A 13,849-nucleotide genomic window follows, 5' to 3' on the forward strand; every position below is an offset into this window, starting at 1 on the left:
TTTCCCTTAATTTAATTTTTTATTTTTTGTTTGTTTTATGCACAATTTAGGATTAACAAAATGACAAAAAAATAACACAGTATACAGTACAGGAAGAGAAAATAGGAGTAGGCCTATTTGAAGCATCCACCCCCCCTAAAAAGGTTAAAATTGCACAATTTTATATGAAGCAGAAATATATGAAACGACAACATAAAAGTGTATAAAAAACCTTTAGGCGTCAATAGCCTATATAAAAACCATGCAACATATAGATATGCGAAGCAAAAAAAAGCAGACTTATGTATTCACTGACCCTCTAGAAGTGGTGAGGACATTGAAATAACATATTTTAAATAAACCAATACGCGTAATTACTTGAAATATTAATGAGTTAATTCAAACATTCAGCATTTGCAAGAAAAGTCACTCCGGGTTTTTATTGTGAAAAGCTTGACCGGAAATTCTGACGTTCCTTCCCGCGAAATTGACGGCTGCTGTGAGAAGCTCGAGCGCGGCCGAGCAGGAGAGAGTGGCAGTGAATGTGTCTGCGGCAGCGTTTAGCGTTAAAAAACAAAAACTACGGCTGAAGGACAGAGGACCAAACCCCGCTGCAGCGAGAGACGACCTCGGCAGACCATGGACTATGATAAATTTTAGACAGAGGCTGGTAACGGCGGGCTGTTTTGACGACAAGCGGTTTATTGAACATCTGTAGAGCATAATGAGGGCATCCGCTATTCTTTACGGTGGTTTTTCCTCCGAGGTTTAGTTAGACGCAGAGTGACACTATTTATAAATGCGTCGCTTTTAGACATCCTCTCAAGGAATAGACACACCGAAGGGGACACAGCCTGCAGAAATTTAGTTAAATTCCTCCTCCCATGGCCCCTGGGGAACAGTGAAGTCATTTGAGAAGTCACCGGAGAAGAAGACACGTCTTAATCATCTCGATAGTTTTGCACAGTTTTGCGAGGAAAACAGGCTCCATAGGCTCGCAACAGACTCCCACTGCTTTTCCCTCTATTTTTACATGGTTTTGTCTTTCTGAGCATACATCGCCAACCCTCCTGTGGGCATTTTCACCGTTATTAAAGGATGCCGGATCAAATATCGGTGTCCGAGTTTCTCTCGGAGACAACAGAGGATTACAATTCCCCGACAACATCCAGCTTCACCACCCGACTGCAGAGCTGCAGGAACACCGTGAATGTGCTGGAGGAGGTAAGGCCACGGTGTCAGCCTGCCCGAGAGCTGTGTGCATGATGATGGATGGATGGATGGAGATGCAGAATTAAACAACACCCAAAAGAGACTAAATTACATATTAAAGATACATATTTAATGCAAAACAACCGGTTTTATTGGTGGAATGCAGTTAATATACATCCAAAGGTATGCAATCAACACAAAATTTAACCCTGTGAAACCTGGCCTTTTTTTCCCCCCAAGAATATTACAAGAAGTCAATGAGGAACTTTACAAGAAACCACCCAAAAAAATCAGCGAAAAATTAGTAAAAGTTACCAGAAAATTTCCTGCATTAAATAAAAGTAATAAACAAACAAGAAAACAAGGATATGACCTGAAAAAAGTGCTAAAATATATAAATGCATTTATGTTAAATAATGATTTAAATTAATATATGTTGTTCTCTTTACTTTGAAAATAGATTTTTGTTTTTTTAAGAATTTTTTCTTTCTAATTTTCAAATTTTATTGATGGAGTGCAGTTTATATTCAACCAACGCTATGCAATCAATCCTAAATTTAACCCTTTAAAACCTGAGCAAGTTGGTCTTATTTCTTTCAAGAACATCAAAAGAATGCAACACGCTACTTTGCAAAAAACACCCAAAAATCAGTTAAAAAAAGTAAAAGTTACAAGAAAAATTCCTGAAAATTTGCATGAAATAACAGTGAAAATAAAAAAGGAATTGACCTGAAAAAAGCTGAAATTAAATATAAAAATATTTCTGTAACATAATAATTAAAAACACTTTCTTAAGACATTTTTCCTTTTTCTTAAACATATACAAATAAATCAAACCTGCTCAGTTGTTTCAAAGGTTCAAATGCATGTGAAAGCCCTCTGAATATAGCACAAGAAAACTGATGTCAAACCAGGTTTTACAGGGTTAAACGGTAATATTTGACAGTATTTCAAAAGGCCCAAATGCATTAGAAAAGATGATAATTGCACCTGTTGAGCTGCAGTTGCTGCAAAAGTGCATTTTTATGCACTAGTTTGCTACCTGCTGCAAAAATGGACAATTCCCCCAACACATAACGCAGGGCTGCTGTGTGTAGGTGAACTCTCATCTTGTGTGCTTGTGAATCTGCTGCTTTTTCTTGCCAGATATGTAGAGTAATAATAGAGAGGGGGTGGATGGCTCTGGTGGTGTAGGGAATAGGAGGATGTGCACTCAGGCCTGCAGCTCTCTGTGTTCACTATTACATAACTTACAGCTTCAGAGCATGCTGCCAGGCCGTGGCAGTGTGTGTGTGTGTGTGTGTCACAGAGAGAGAAGGACCCTCTCTAGTCACTGGCAGTCAGATCTGGATTAACTGTTTCAGGATTATTGAGATTCCCCACTCTCACATAGGCCAGATTGCATAAAAAACCCCAACCGATTTCTTCTGAAAGTGAAATATTGCATACTCTCTGTGATGCTGTGTCACCTTTGATCACGTAGAGGTGAGTGTAATCAGGACAGGCAGGTGGGTTGCCGTGTGTATGTGTGTTTCGCACCTCCCCACCATCACCCTCCACTGGCATCCTTCCTGCTATGATTAAATGGGGCATCCAACCAGGGGAGTGCACACCTTCACTGTTGTCTGTTAATGCCAAAACGTGACCTCATTTCCCATTTTAAAACACATTTGGCTGCAGACGTAAATGACTTACGGCTTACAGTATTTAGTTCAATCTGTCATGTAAAGCAGAGACATTAAAAATTATTAACCCTTTGAAACCTTAGTAAATTGGTTCGGTTCCTTTCAGAAAAAAAATGGGGGGAAGGCAATTAGCAATTTAAGAAGAAAATGACAAATAAATCAGGAAGAAATTAGTACAAAAAATTTTTTAAAAAAGTAAAAGAAAATTACCTGAAAAAGTAGCAAAAAACAAAGTAAGAAACAAAACAACAACAACAACAACAACAGGAAAGTGACCTGTAAAAAAAATCATAAAATTATATTATCTCTGTAAAATATTTTCAGATATATAATTATGATAATAAGAAATAAACCGTAATTCTCTTGAAAATTTTCCCTAGATTTAAAAAAAAAAAATTATAAAATAAAATTTTCTAAATCTACTCATTCTTGTAGACCAAACTTTTAACCCTCTGAACCCCGAGGAAATTGGTGTGATTTTTAAAAAAAAGCCAAAACTGGGGGAAAAGGAAATAAGCAACTTGGTGAGAAATTATCCGTATATTATAAGAAATTAGTAGATTTAGAAAACTTTTTTTTTTTTAAGTTGGAGAAAAATCTGTAGGAATAAAAAGAACCAGCACCGGTCTTGTGTTTTTTTTTTTTTTTGGTCTGTTTTTTAATTTAAATTTTTTTTTAACCAACTTTCAGGTAATTTTCTTGCTAAGTTTTGGGTTATTTCTGTTTCTGGTGCTGCTTGCATTCTTCCCATGTTTTTAAAAGAGATCGGGCCAATTTGCTCAGTTTCCAATAGGCATCAGCATATAGAAAAGTGATGTGGATCCAGGGGTCAAAGGGTTAAATAACTGTACAGATCACATGTAAACATTAAGATGAGCAGGCCAGCAACCAGATATGCTAGGGGAAAAATACAAGCCTCATCCTCTCTTCCTAACAGCTACAGCAACAGACCCTATCCATCACTTCTATCTCCAATCCTTTACACGCGTATTGTATCATGATATAAAAAAAATTCGACCAAAACAAAACCAGGGCCGTGTTTATTCTCCACCTCGAGCCCACTTTGTGTCTGCTGACTGTAACAAGGAAAAGGCTCGCATCATGAATCACCTCTCTGGCTCTGTGCCTCTGAACGCAGAGACTGCAGCAGCACAAACGAAAAACATCTGTTAGAAAAGGCCGCCATGTGCGCTGGGCTTCAGTAGCCGCTCTGGAATTTTTGCAGAGATCACATGACAAGGAAGACCATTATACTAAGAGCGAGCAACATGCTCTTCAGAGTTTAAACAAAAGGAAAGATGCCCCTTGAAACATTTGGGCGAGGACAGTCGGGTAACTCAAACCGGGATACACCCATCAGACGGAGGATGTGGCAAACGCACAGGCAGCAGACAGCCAGCCTAAAGCCACGGATACTGTTAGATTAGTGTCTGTTTAATAAAATTAGCTACCCTGTTTGATCCCTGCGCAGACATGTAAGGACTCTCTTGCATCATACAGCCCAGAGCTGCTGCAGTGAAGCAAAACTGCCTCCGGCGTCACTTTGCCTGAAGAGGAGTTTGTTTAAAGTGTCCCGGGTTTCTGCTGAGCTCCGAGTTCTTGTCCTCAAACTTCAAGCATTCGTCCCTTTTTTCCCCTCCCAAGTCATTTCCTCGGTATGTTGACAAGGTAAATTATGCAAAGGTACCGCTTGAATATTTAATGCTGTAACTTGAGGGGGCGAGTGGACCCACAGGAGGGTAGTCATCCTCTGAGTCATGTGGAGGTGCAAAGAATGAACGAAGAAAAGTTGTTGCAACATCATATCATTTTAATTCGTCAATTATTGATCAGTGCATAATGACACCAGGCGTTGGCTGATACTGTTTTTTCAGGGCCCATACCGATACAGAATATTAGTAGTTAATGAGACCGATAACCGATATTGCATTTACAATAAAAAATAAATGTTTTTCAGTATTTCGAATTTGGAATATAACAAACTTCAACACAAACTCTCCGTTTCTCTCGATGTGCAGAGCCGCAGCCGAGCAGCAGCCGAGCCGCAGCCGAGCAGCAGCCGAGCCGCAGCCGAGCCGCGTCTGAGCAGCGCTGCTCACACAGGCAGTATGGCTGCTCTGACCTGTTAATACAGCTGCCGAAATAAAAAACAACTCATGTGCTGCTCATGCAGGCAGTGTGGCCCAGGCGTCAGTTTCGGTAAAAGAGAAAAAAAAAGAAGCCTAGCCTCCCTGTAACTTTTCTCACACAAAGGTGTTTACTGTTTACACATGAATCAGTGCAGCGTTATAGAAAACAATGGATGGGGGCATTGTTTATGTGTGTGGGTGGCAAACCGGAAGCTGTGTCAGTATGTGGGCTGGGTTTTATTTTGGTGTCATCTTTAGTGCAAGCAGTCATTGTGGTGTTGACGTTTTCCACGGCATTTCCCAGAAAGCAGTGTTGGATTTTCTGTTGAAGTTGGATCATCTTTTGTTCATCCAGATTCCAGAGATCATAACAACAAGTGTTTTCATTGTTGTTTGTTGTCAGAAATAACATTAAATGCCTTTCTGTATTCCAAGAACACAAAGTCTTAAAATTGGTTGCTTGCGGTTTTCCATTAACAGAGATATGAATCAGAGAGAAGCAATAACATTTATGGATTTGAGACACTGTTTGGTGTTTCTTTAAACTACTAGATGTGGAGCGTAAGGAAGACATTGTTGCTCAGTTGCTTCGTCAAACAGCTTGAGCCAAAGCAAGATATCTTAACAGCCACTAACCATATTGTCTTAGCATTCTGTTTGTAAATGTATGATCCTAACACATACGTTTTCTTAACCTAGTTGGTTGATTGCCATTGGGAATCAAGGGGAAAACCTTTTTGGTTTTTGTGTCCCTTTGACTTTTTCCCGAGTGCAACCTTCACCCCAAACTTCACATTTTAAGCACCGCATTACTATTTTATCACTATTAAAATAGTAAGATTTCTATGTTTTATTGTGTTATTTGGGACATCGAAGACTTTTTTATTGATCTGTGTTTTGAACATTGTGCTGCAAGCAGAGGTTTTTGATGATTAATGAACGTCATTCTGGGTTTGTAGATTCTTAAATCGAGGATTTGCTGCTTTTCTCTGACTGTACATAAAGCTGGACAATGTGTCTTCACTTCCTCCCACAGATGAAGCCAAGATATTTTGGTTATGGCTGCTGCTGTGCGCTGGTGACGTCTGGAGTTAGAGTCTGCGCAGTAGTAAACAGGGAATAGAAGAGCGCTATAAAGGTCCTGCACCTGTCGGACCCAATCACGTGCCAATCACAGCTTTAAATCATGATGTCACCCTCTTTTATAGTATCAAATAGCTAACTAAAAACAAATTTATTGCAAAAACACTTAAACAAACATCAGCATAATTAGACCTACCTTCCCTCTGATTTTGGAACAAGCTCGGTCCACTTGGTGTTTTACCTCGCTATGTTTGCGTTTTGTTTTGTTTTTTTTCACTGCTGTGTCGGCGTTTTCGTAGCCTCCTCTTAGATGTGTGCTGCTAACTGTCTGGCACCTGGTTGCTACCTTTTATGAAGTCCCGACTAGGGCTGCACAATTAATCGAAATATTATTGAAATCACATTTTGGCCAAGTGTAATATCCTTATTGCAGAAGCTGCAATATTTTGATGAAAGCACTGTGTCACAAAATAATTTATAATATATTATAAAAACATGAGCCATTGAGCTTTTCAGATGTTAGGGAACATTATTTGTCAAGGAACTTATCAAATTTATTAAGAAATCTATTTTTTAATATATATTTTTAGTGAAAATATTTTTTTTCAGTGAAAATGAAATTAAAAAGTGGTGATTCTCATTTTAAAAAAATCCATAGATATTTATTTTTTTGGATATCATGCAGCTCTACTCCCTAACTCACCTGAGCACTGTGCCCAGGAACATCCCAAACGCAGCAAAATAATAAAATAAGAAAACACAGGTGAAGAGTAGAGTCTCTGCATACACACAGATAATTGAGAGGGGTTCCCTTTTTATGAGTCTATACATTGATTTTAGGAAAATACATCCGAGAAATATTTCTAAGTATACCTTTAATATAGTATGAAAGTAATAATGGTAATAGCAGCTCTGCGATAAATATATTATAAAGTCTTTAAAAGAACAAAATCATCGAAAAGATAAGCATGTCTGAAAGCTTTAATCTGATTTCCTGCTGCTTTGCACAGACTCAAACAAAACTCTGCTACATATGCGCAGCCGCCAATACTGATATCAGTGCATCTCTGATTTGTCCCACCCACACTGCAGCCTATAACATTAAAAACTCCCTTTTTTCCTCCCAAACACTAAAGAAGAAAACACATAAACTATAAATATTACAAAACAGATTGTGTCTTTCCACCCAGAAGCAGAGAATCTGACATTTGCTTGTTTGAAAATGTCACAGGTTATTTCTCTGAGACCCTCCTGCCTTCTCTGATATAAGTTAATATTAGCAGCAGGCACTTGTTATTCCCCTGTGGGGCATGTATTGTCTCCCTCCCTGCCCCACAGATGGTACTTTGCGTCATTGGGTTTGCTTTCCTAAACCACAGAGAGCCATAGCAGCGATACAAGGGAAACCCTCACTGCATTGGCATTCCTTTGAGCGTGCCTCTCGCACCACATCACATGGGCTGGACCAGAAAAATGTTGACTTTTCACAGTCATTTTATTCAAGCATGGCTGGGCTTGACCTAATAGGCAGAGGCCTTTATATTTTTTTTACTTTTATATAACAGCCTTTTCAGTCGCAGCATTTGAAGCTTGAGACACTTCAGAGAGTTTGATGCTTTTCTGTGTTTGAAAAAAAAAAAAAGAAAGCTGAATGAGGTGTTTTATTCCGAATCACTGCGTCTTTATATTGGAGTGAAAGTAGTAGCCTGAAGTCGTCGTCATGGAGTAATTCTCAGATTGCAAAAAGATTTACAGTAGTTTATAAAATGTCTCATAACTGCTGCCAGGAAAAGATTTCATATTCCTACCATTCTTTTAACAGCTTAAAGGTTATCTGTAAATTTGTATGAATTGGTATCACTCCAGTCAAATGTTGGATGTCTCATTTTGGAAGAATCTCATCTTAATGGTTCCCTGTGGAGATTGTGACCACTAAAGCTGTAGAGTGAGAAGTTGATGGGATACATACACATGCAGAACGTATATGTGACAGTTATGTGCTGTTAAAGCCAGCAAAGCACCAACGTAAAGGAGACAGACTGAAAGCTTTTGTGCACAATGCCAGGACCAGCATGCACTTCAGGGTGGCAGAAATAATTATCATGTTCAGTTTTCTCTGCAGCAGCGTTGGCCGAAACCTCACTGTTTTCAGTCAATCACTCTTTCAGTCACCCACTCAGACAACAGAGAAAGAGCACTGAGCATGCAAAGACACCGGGGCTGCAATTTACCGCTGATTTTCTTTTCAGATAAGTCACGTAATCATCTTCTCTAAAAAATACCAGAGGATGCTGATATATGCCCATCACAGTTGACCAGAGCCCAAGATGATGTGGCTTTTTTTGTCTAAAATATAAAAAAGATATTCTGTTTAGTGACAAATAAAGCAAAAAAGGCAGAAAATCTTCACATTTTTCACCAGGAACTTTCTTTTTGTATTTGCTGAGAAAAACTGTAAGTAAACAACAAGACAAGATTTGTTTAAAATAAAACATCCATAGGGTACATTAGAAAAAAAAGAAGAAATCTACTATCAGAATCAGAATCAGAATCAGAAAAAAATTTATTGCGAGGTATAGTTAACACAATACGAGGAATTTGTTCTGGTGGGTTGGTGCAACATAAATGTAGAAAAAAAAAACAAAAACAAAAAAACCCAGATAAAATAGAAGATACAAATATATAAAATAAAAAATATAAATATAAAATATTAAAAATAAAAAATATAAAATATAAAATATAAAATATAAAAATATAAAAAATATAAAAATACTAGTTCACAAAAGCATTGTTGTTTCTCTTGGGTTCCAAATGCCAATAGTTTGAGTTACACTATTTTTTAATGATATCAGCTTCAAGTTATTTGCCTGAAAAGCACCTGAGGTCATTTCTTTGATGACACACTGTCATGTGAGTCTTCAGCTTTGTCACATGTAACATCAGTTGTAACAAAATCTGCACAGATAACAGATAATGTTAGCTTTTTTCCTCACATATTTGGTCATGACGCCTCAGAGGAGGAGCTGGCTGCTTCTTTGATCTGGAAACTACCTGAAAGTCTTATTAAAGCTGAGAGTATTGTTGAAAGGATGTTTCATTTTCACAGCGTATGCCTGTTGGGGAATGTCTCCTGTTATAAACTTAATTAACACTGAGTATGTGTGTGTACCATGTGCCTGTCTGTTAGTGGAGTGCTGAGTACTTTAGATGAATAATAATACTTTGTAGTTGTTGTTTTTTTGGTTTTTTTACAGTTTTGTTGGGTCAAATTGTAATTATCCCTAGATGTGTAAATAGATTCTTGGATTATTTTTCCTTCTTGTTTGATTTGGCTCCATATTTTGGACGGCTTTTAGATTCCCCCCACAACACCAGAAATGAGGCAAAAGCGATGAATAATTCAAAAGGAGGAGGCAGGTTTTTATCATACTTGGCTTTACATAACAAAACTGAGTGCTGGCTATTTAAGGCTCCGTTCTGCAACATTTGCAACGGAGGAGCACAGCTGTGTCACATTCAATTATTAATGAAGTTATGGCTTTTTATTCATCATTTGTCCCCTGTGTCACCAAACCCAGTGAATCATATGGTGTGAGAGAATGGGAGCATTTTTCGTCCCATGGCACCATTACTCACATGACATCTTGTTCCAGTTAAACTGCACTGTGAAAAAGGCAGTTAAAATGGTCATTTGCTTGCAAGATACTCAAATTTTGATGAATGCAGTGGTGACTTAATGGTGTTTCACAGATAACAGTGACGCCAGTGCTATGATGTTAAATTCTTTTGGATTTCTTGTTGATTAATTTTGAATTTTTGAGCCAATAATTCTCTATCTTCTATCACAGACCTGTAGTACCGACAGTAAAGGAGTCAAACTGACATATTTTGGTGAGGAAATCCACAGATTGATGCTTTAAGTTTAGACTCAAGCTTTAGTTTAGGGTTTAAACTGCTTGCTGTAGTAAGTAGGGCTGGAAAACTCTCAATTTGAACAGCTGCTCAACTTAAATTCTTTGCCTCAAACGGTCCACATCATCAATGGAGCTATTATACAGGGGTCAAGTGACACTTATTGGCCACATGCAAGTTATAAGCGGAAACAATAGAAAAGGAAAGAGAGTGAAAAGGAGATAAAGGAAGCTCAAATGGCAGAAATTATGAACATCCGCAGTGCATCAAAGTGCTAGCCAGGAATTAGCTGCTAATGCAATTGTGTAGGTTAAAGGGCTTTATTTTGCCTTCAAGCTTAGCTACTGTACCACATAGCCTAACATGGAGTCCTAATATATATATATATATATGTGTGGATACTGTGGTAGCTTCTACCTGATTTGTCAACTGTATCATGTATGCAGTGGACAAAAATATGGACAAAAATATGGACAAAATTTGCAGCAGACAGTCCACAAGGCATCATTCTGAAGCTGAGGATGCAGTTGGCTGATAGCAACAGAGCAGTTATTTTGTTTAAGTTGACAGGTGATTACTACAGAATTGGTTAGCTTTGTGTCACTTTGCATTACATTACAACAAGTGGTAGCTCACTGAGCGGATGCTGCGCACATCTGACTGGAACAGTGTATTATGCAAAATGTAACGACACAACGGTGTGTGTAATCACAGATAGGGTTGGACTTGACTTGGAGATAGTTAAGGTTAACAGGTTGCAGTGTTTTTCATGTCTGCCGTTGTGCTACTCCGTCTGTGCCTGTGCAGAGTACAATCTATGGTCTGAGACTATGGTGTAATGAACAACACAGCGCTCCTAATGAACAGTCCATCTCCAAACATGTTAAATTAGTATGTGGCAGCAGATGTTTTAAGCGTGGCGGGCTGCCACAAATAAATGAATGTGTAGGAAACCCTGCGGTTTGGTCCGGACTGCAGGATTCTGGCTTAACACTTCATTTGCATTATGTCGTCAGAATGTAAAAAACTGGAAAATCTCTTTAAATTTATTAAATGGCTTTGTTCAATTGAAATTGATTACGTGCGGTCTGAGTTCTGATCATTGACGCTTAGCAGAAGCAATAATATCCTTTTTTTGAATCAATATATTATGTCAAAGTACTGTTTTTTTTAGTAGCCGTGTCATGCATCACACTGTCCAGGGTAAATTTTGCAGTAATGACCCTCTTGCTGTATTTTATTAAATACCTGGTAACCCCTAGCCATATTTATGTCAATCACATAAATGTAAATTAAGGCTAAATTAGTCACCTCTTTGTGTCAGTGAAATTCATTACAAATAAACAGATTATCTCTGATTTAATACATTTTTTTAGTCTTAATGTGACTGCCAGCAATGGTGGCTTTGCTGCCATTTTGCCACCAGTTTGACATGTTAACTCAGAGGCAGTATTGTAGCTGTTGTAAATTCACAAAATTTCTAACTGGGATTATCACTGAGGAGTCTAACATGAACAATTTTAACCCCTCAGCTGCTCATAATTACAGTCTAAACAGTGTGACAATATAAAAGCATTAGTGACGGCTACAGTACAATGCTGATTTGTTAGTTATTATAATAAAAGAGCATCTAAAGAAGGGGGGGTGTTCCTTTAAATCTCCCTCTCTAAATACAAACAAACCTCCGGGATATTTTCTAATTTGTTCTGTCTCCCACAGCAGGAGGTGAGACTCTGTTGTGTTGCTTGTTTGTCGGCTTGTTTGCCGTCTGTGGCTGAAATCTGATAATCGGTCTGTGGGCCACAGCTGTTGGCCTACCTCCCTGCCACAGCTGCACGGCGTATATCATCAAGGGCTATTAGCCGGCAGCGGATTAGCCCCGGACCAGACTCTGCCCCGGCACTCTGATCCCCCTGCTCTACCCCAGATTTAGGCGAGGAAGAGTGGGTCAGTGTTCACATCTGTCTGCAGGCTTCCTCACACGGAGAGATAGTGTAAGTCTTTCTCCATCGACAGCCATTTTAATCTCCAGTGTGTCATGAGTGCAGCTACCAAGAGTGACACAATGACCATTACAGAAATAATGTCTTAAACAAGTATGTTTGCTTTAAGTGAAGGTTACTGACTTGGGCTATAACGATCGATTATTTGTTTCCCACCACTTTTGTTCTGATTAAAATATCTCAACGACTATTAGTTGATTGAAATTTTGCACAAACATTTAGGATTTCCAGTGAATCCTGTTGACTTTGATGATCTTCAACTTTTCATCTGGCACCATCACTGGTTCAAATCTTCAGTTTGTCCAATACTTCAAATACCTGCAAAACTAATGACATTACCATCAGCCTTGGCTGTACTTTGGGTTTAATTCTGTGAACTCCAAGCTTTTTTTAAACGTCTTTTGCTACTGTAACATTTTCTTTTCGATGTAATATATAAGTTCTGCACCTATATGCAGATAGCACAACAATGGCAAGAAGTAGAGAGAGCTCAAAAATATCTTTTGGGCAGTAAAACACCGTAATAATCCCATGAACCAGTGAATTTCTCTGATAATTTATTTTTCAGAAATTGGAAAAATTGAATCTATACATGAAATTTTTTTTCATGCGCCCACAAATGTTACCAACATTAAAAAAATGCAGGGCCCCTGTGCTATAGATATTGAACTTACCTTCACTTACATCTCTCTTGGCCTTTCCGGTCCAGTCCTTGTAAGCAGCCTGCAGTTTGTGTTGCATTCATTCTTGTCACATGACTGTTGGTCTCAGATGAGTCATTGAGGGCTTCACAGTTGCGCTGAGGAGTGCAGAATTTTATGTTTACATGCAGTGGGTTTATTTTTGGTGAAATTGTAAATAGAAAGGGAGAATGCATTTCAATGAAATATGCTGATGCTGATTTTAAAGTTTTTTTCTGGCTTTTGCCTCTATTGAAGATAGTACAGCTTAAGTGTGAAAGGGGAGGGGATGACATGCAGCAAAGGGCCGAGGTCGGAATCGAACCTACAGATGCAGCACGAACGTAGCCTCTGTGCATGGGGTGCCCGCTCTACCTACTTAGCTACTGGGTGCCCTGAAGTATTATAATTTTAAGCTTAGAGTGGGTTGTTTTCTTACAGAAGTGTTCGCTGCACATTATGTGTAGAAAGACACTTGTAAGTTTAAAAATCTGACTAAAATTTCTGTTTTTACAGTTTCTGGCTATGATAAATGGTGTCATTTTGACATTTTTTAAAAAAGAGAACATGCCTTTCACACTTGCCTGTGAGCTATGTGGTATACAAAAGTAGTGGTTCAGAGGTTTTGAGCTGAGCCTTAAAAAAACTGCTCTTTGTTAGTCTTCTTCTCTGGTCGGGTAGTCAGGGAGAAAGTCTAGTGCAGCAATCGAGGTGTGAAAACGAACGAAATGTTTGCACTTGTGCACATTTCTTCACTGTCTGTACAGCCATTAGATGTAAAAGAAGCATTTGAAAATCCAGACTGTATTTGCAATCTGTTTGTTCTCTCTGTGTGTGTGTGTGTGTGTGTGTGTGTGTGTGTGTGTGTGTGAGTCCTCCATTGCTGCTCTGTACATACAAGTAGAAAATGTTAGCATGCTAACACTCTGAACTAAGGCTGAACATGGCAAACATTATATCTGCTAAACATCAGCATATTATCCTGCTGATGTTAGCATTTAGCTGAAAGCACCATTGTGCCTCACAGAGCTGTTGACTTTTAGTCTTGTTCCTTAGTGACCATCATCCATCTTTACTGTAGTTTAGATTAAATACTCTTTGTATACTGTGACATTCTCATTGCAAAGAAAACACAGTGAAAAATATGATTTTTACTTTTGACTGTA

General features: G+C 38.5%; 1 protein-coding gene across 5 annotated transcripts in view; it reads left to right on the top strand.

The window, feature by feature from the left end:
- The first annotated feature begins 502 nt into the window (after positions 1-502).
- Positions 503-13,849, top strand: part of asap1b (ArfGAP with SH3 domain, ankyrin repeat and PH domain 1b) — a 77,803-nt gene continuing 64,456 nt past the window's right edge. For all 5 annotated transcript variants that reach the window (XM_042510827.1, XM_042510825.1, XM_042510828.1 and 2 more), the window contains exon 1: positions 503-1,203. In XM_042510827.1, coding sequence (XP_042366761.1) covers positions 1,078-1,203 — 126 coding nt within the window. In that variant the 5' untranslated portion in view covers positions 503-1,077. The remainder of the gene's footprint in view (positions 1,204-13,849) is intronic.

The sequence above is a fragment of the Plectropomus leopardus genome, chromosome 21 (assembly GCF_008729295.1).
Source record: "Plectropomus leopardus isolate mb chromosome 21, YSFRI_Pleo_2.0, whole genome shotgun sequence".
NCBI lineage: Eukaryota > Metazoa > Chordata > Actinopteri > Perciformes > Serranidae > Plectropomus > Plectropomus leopardus.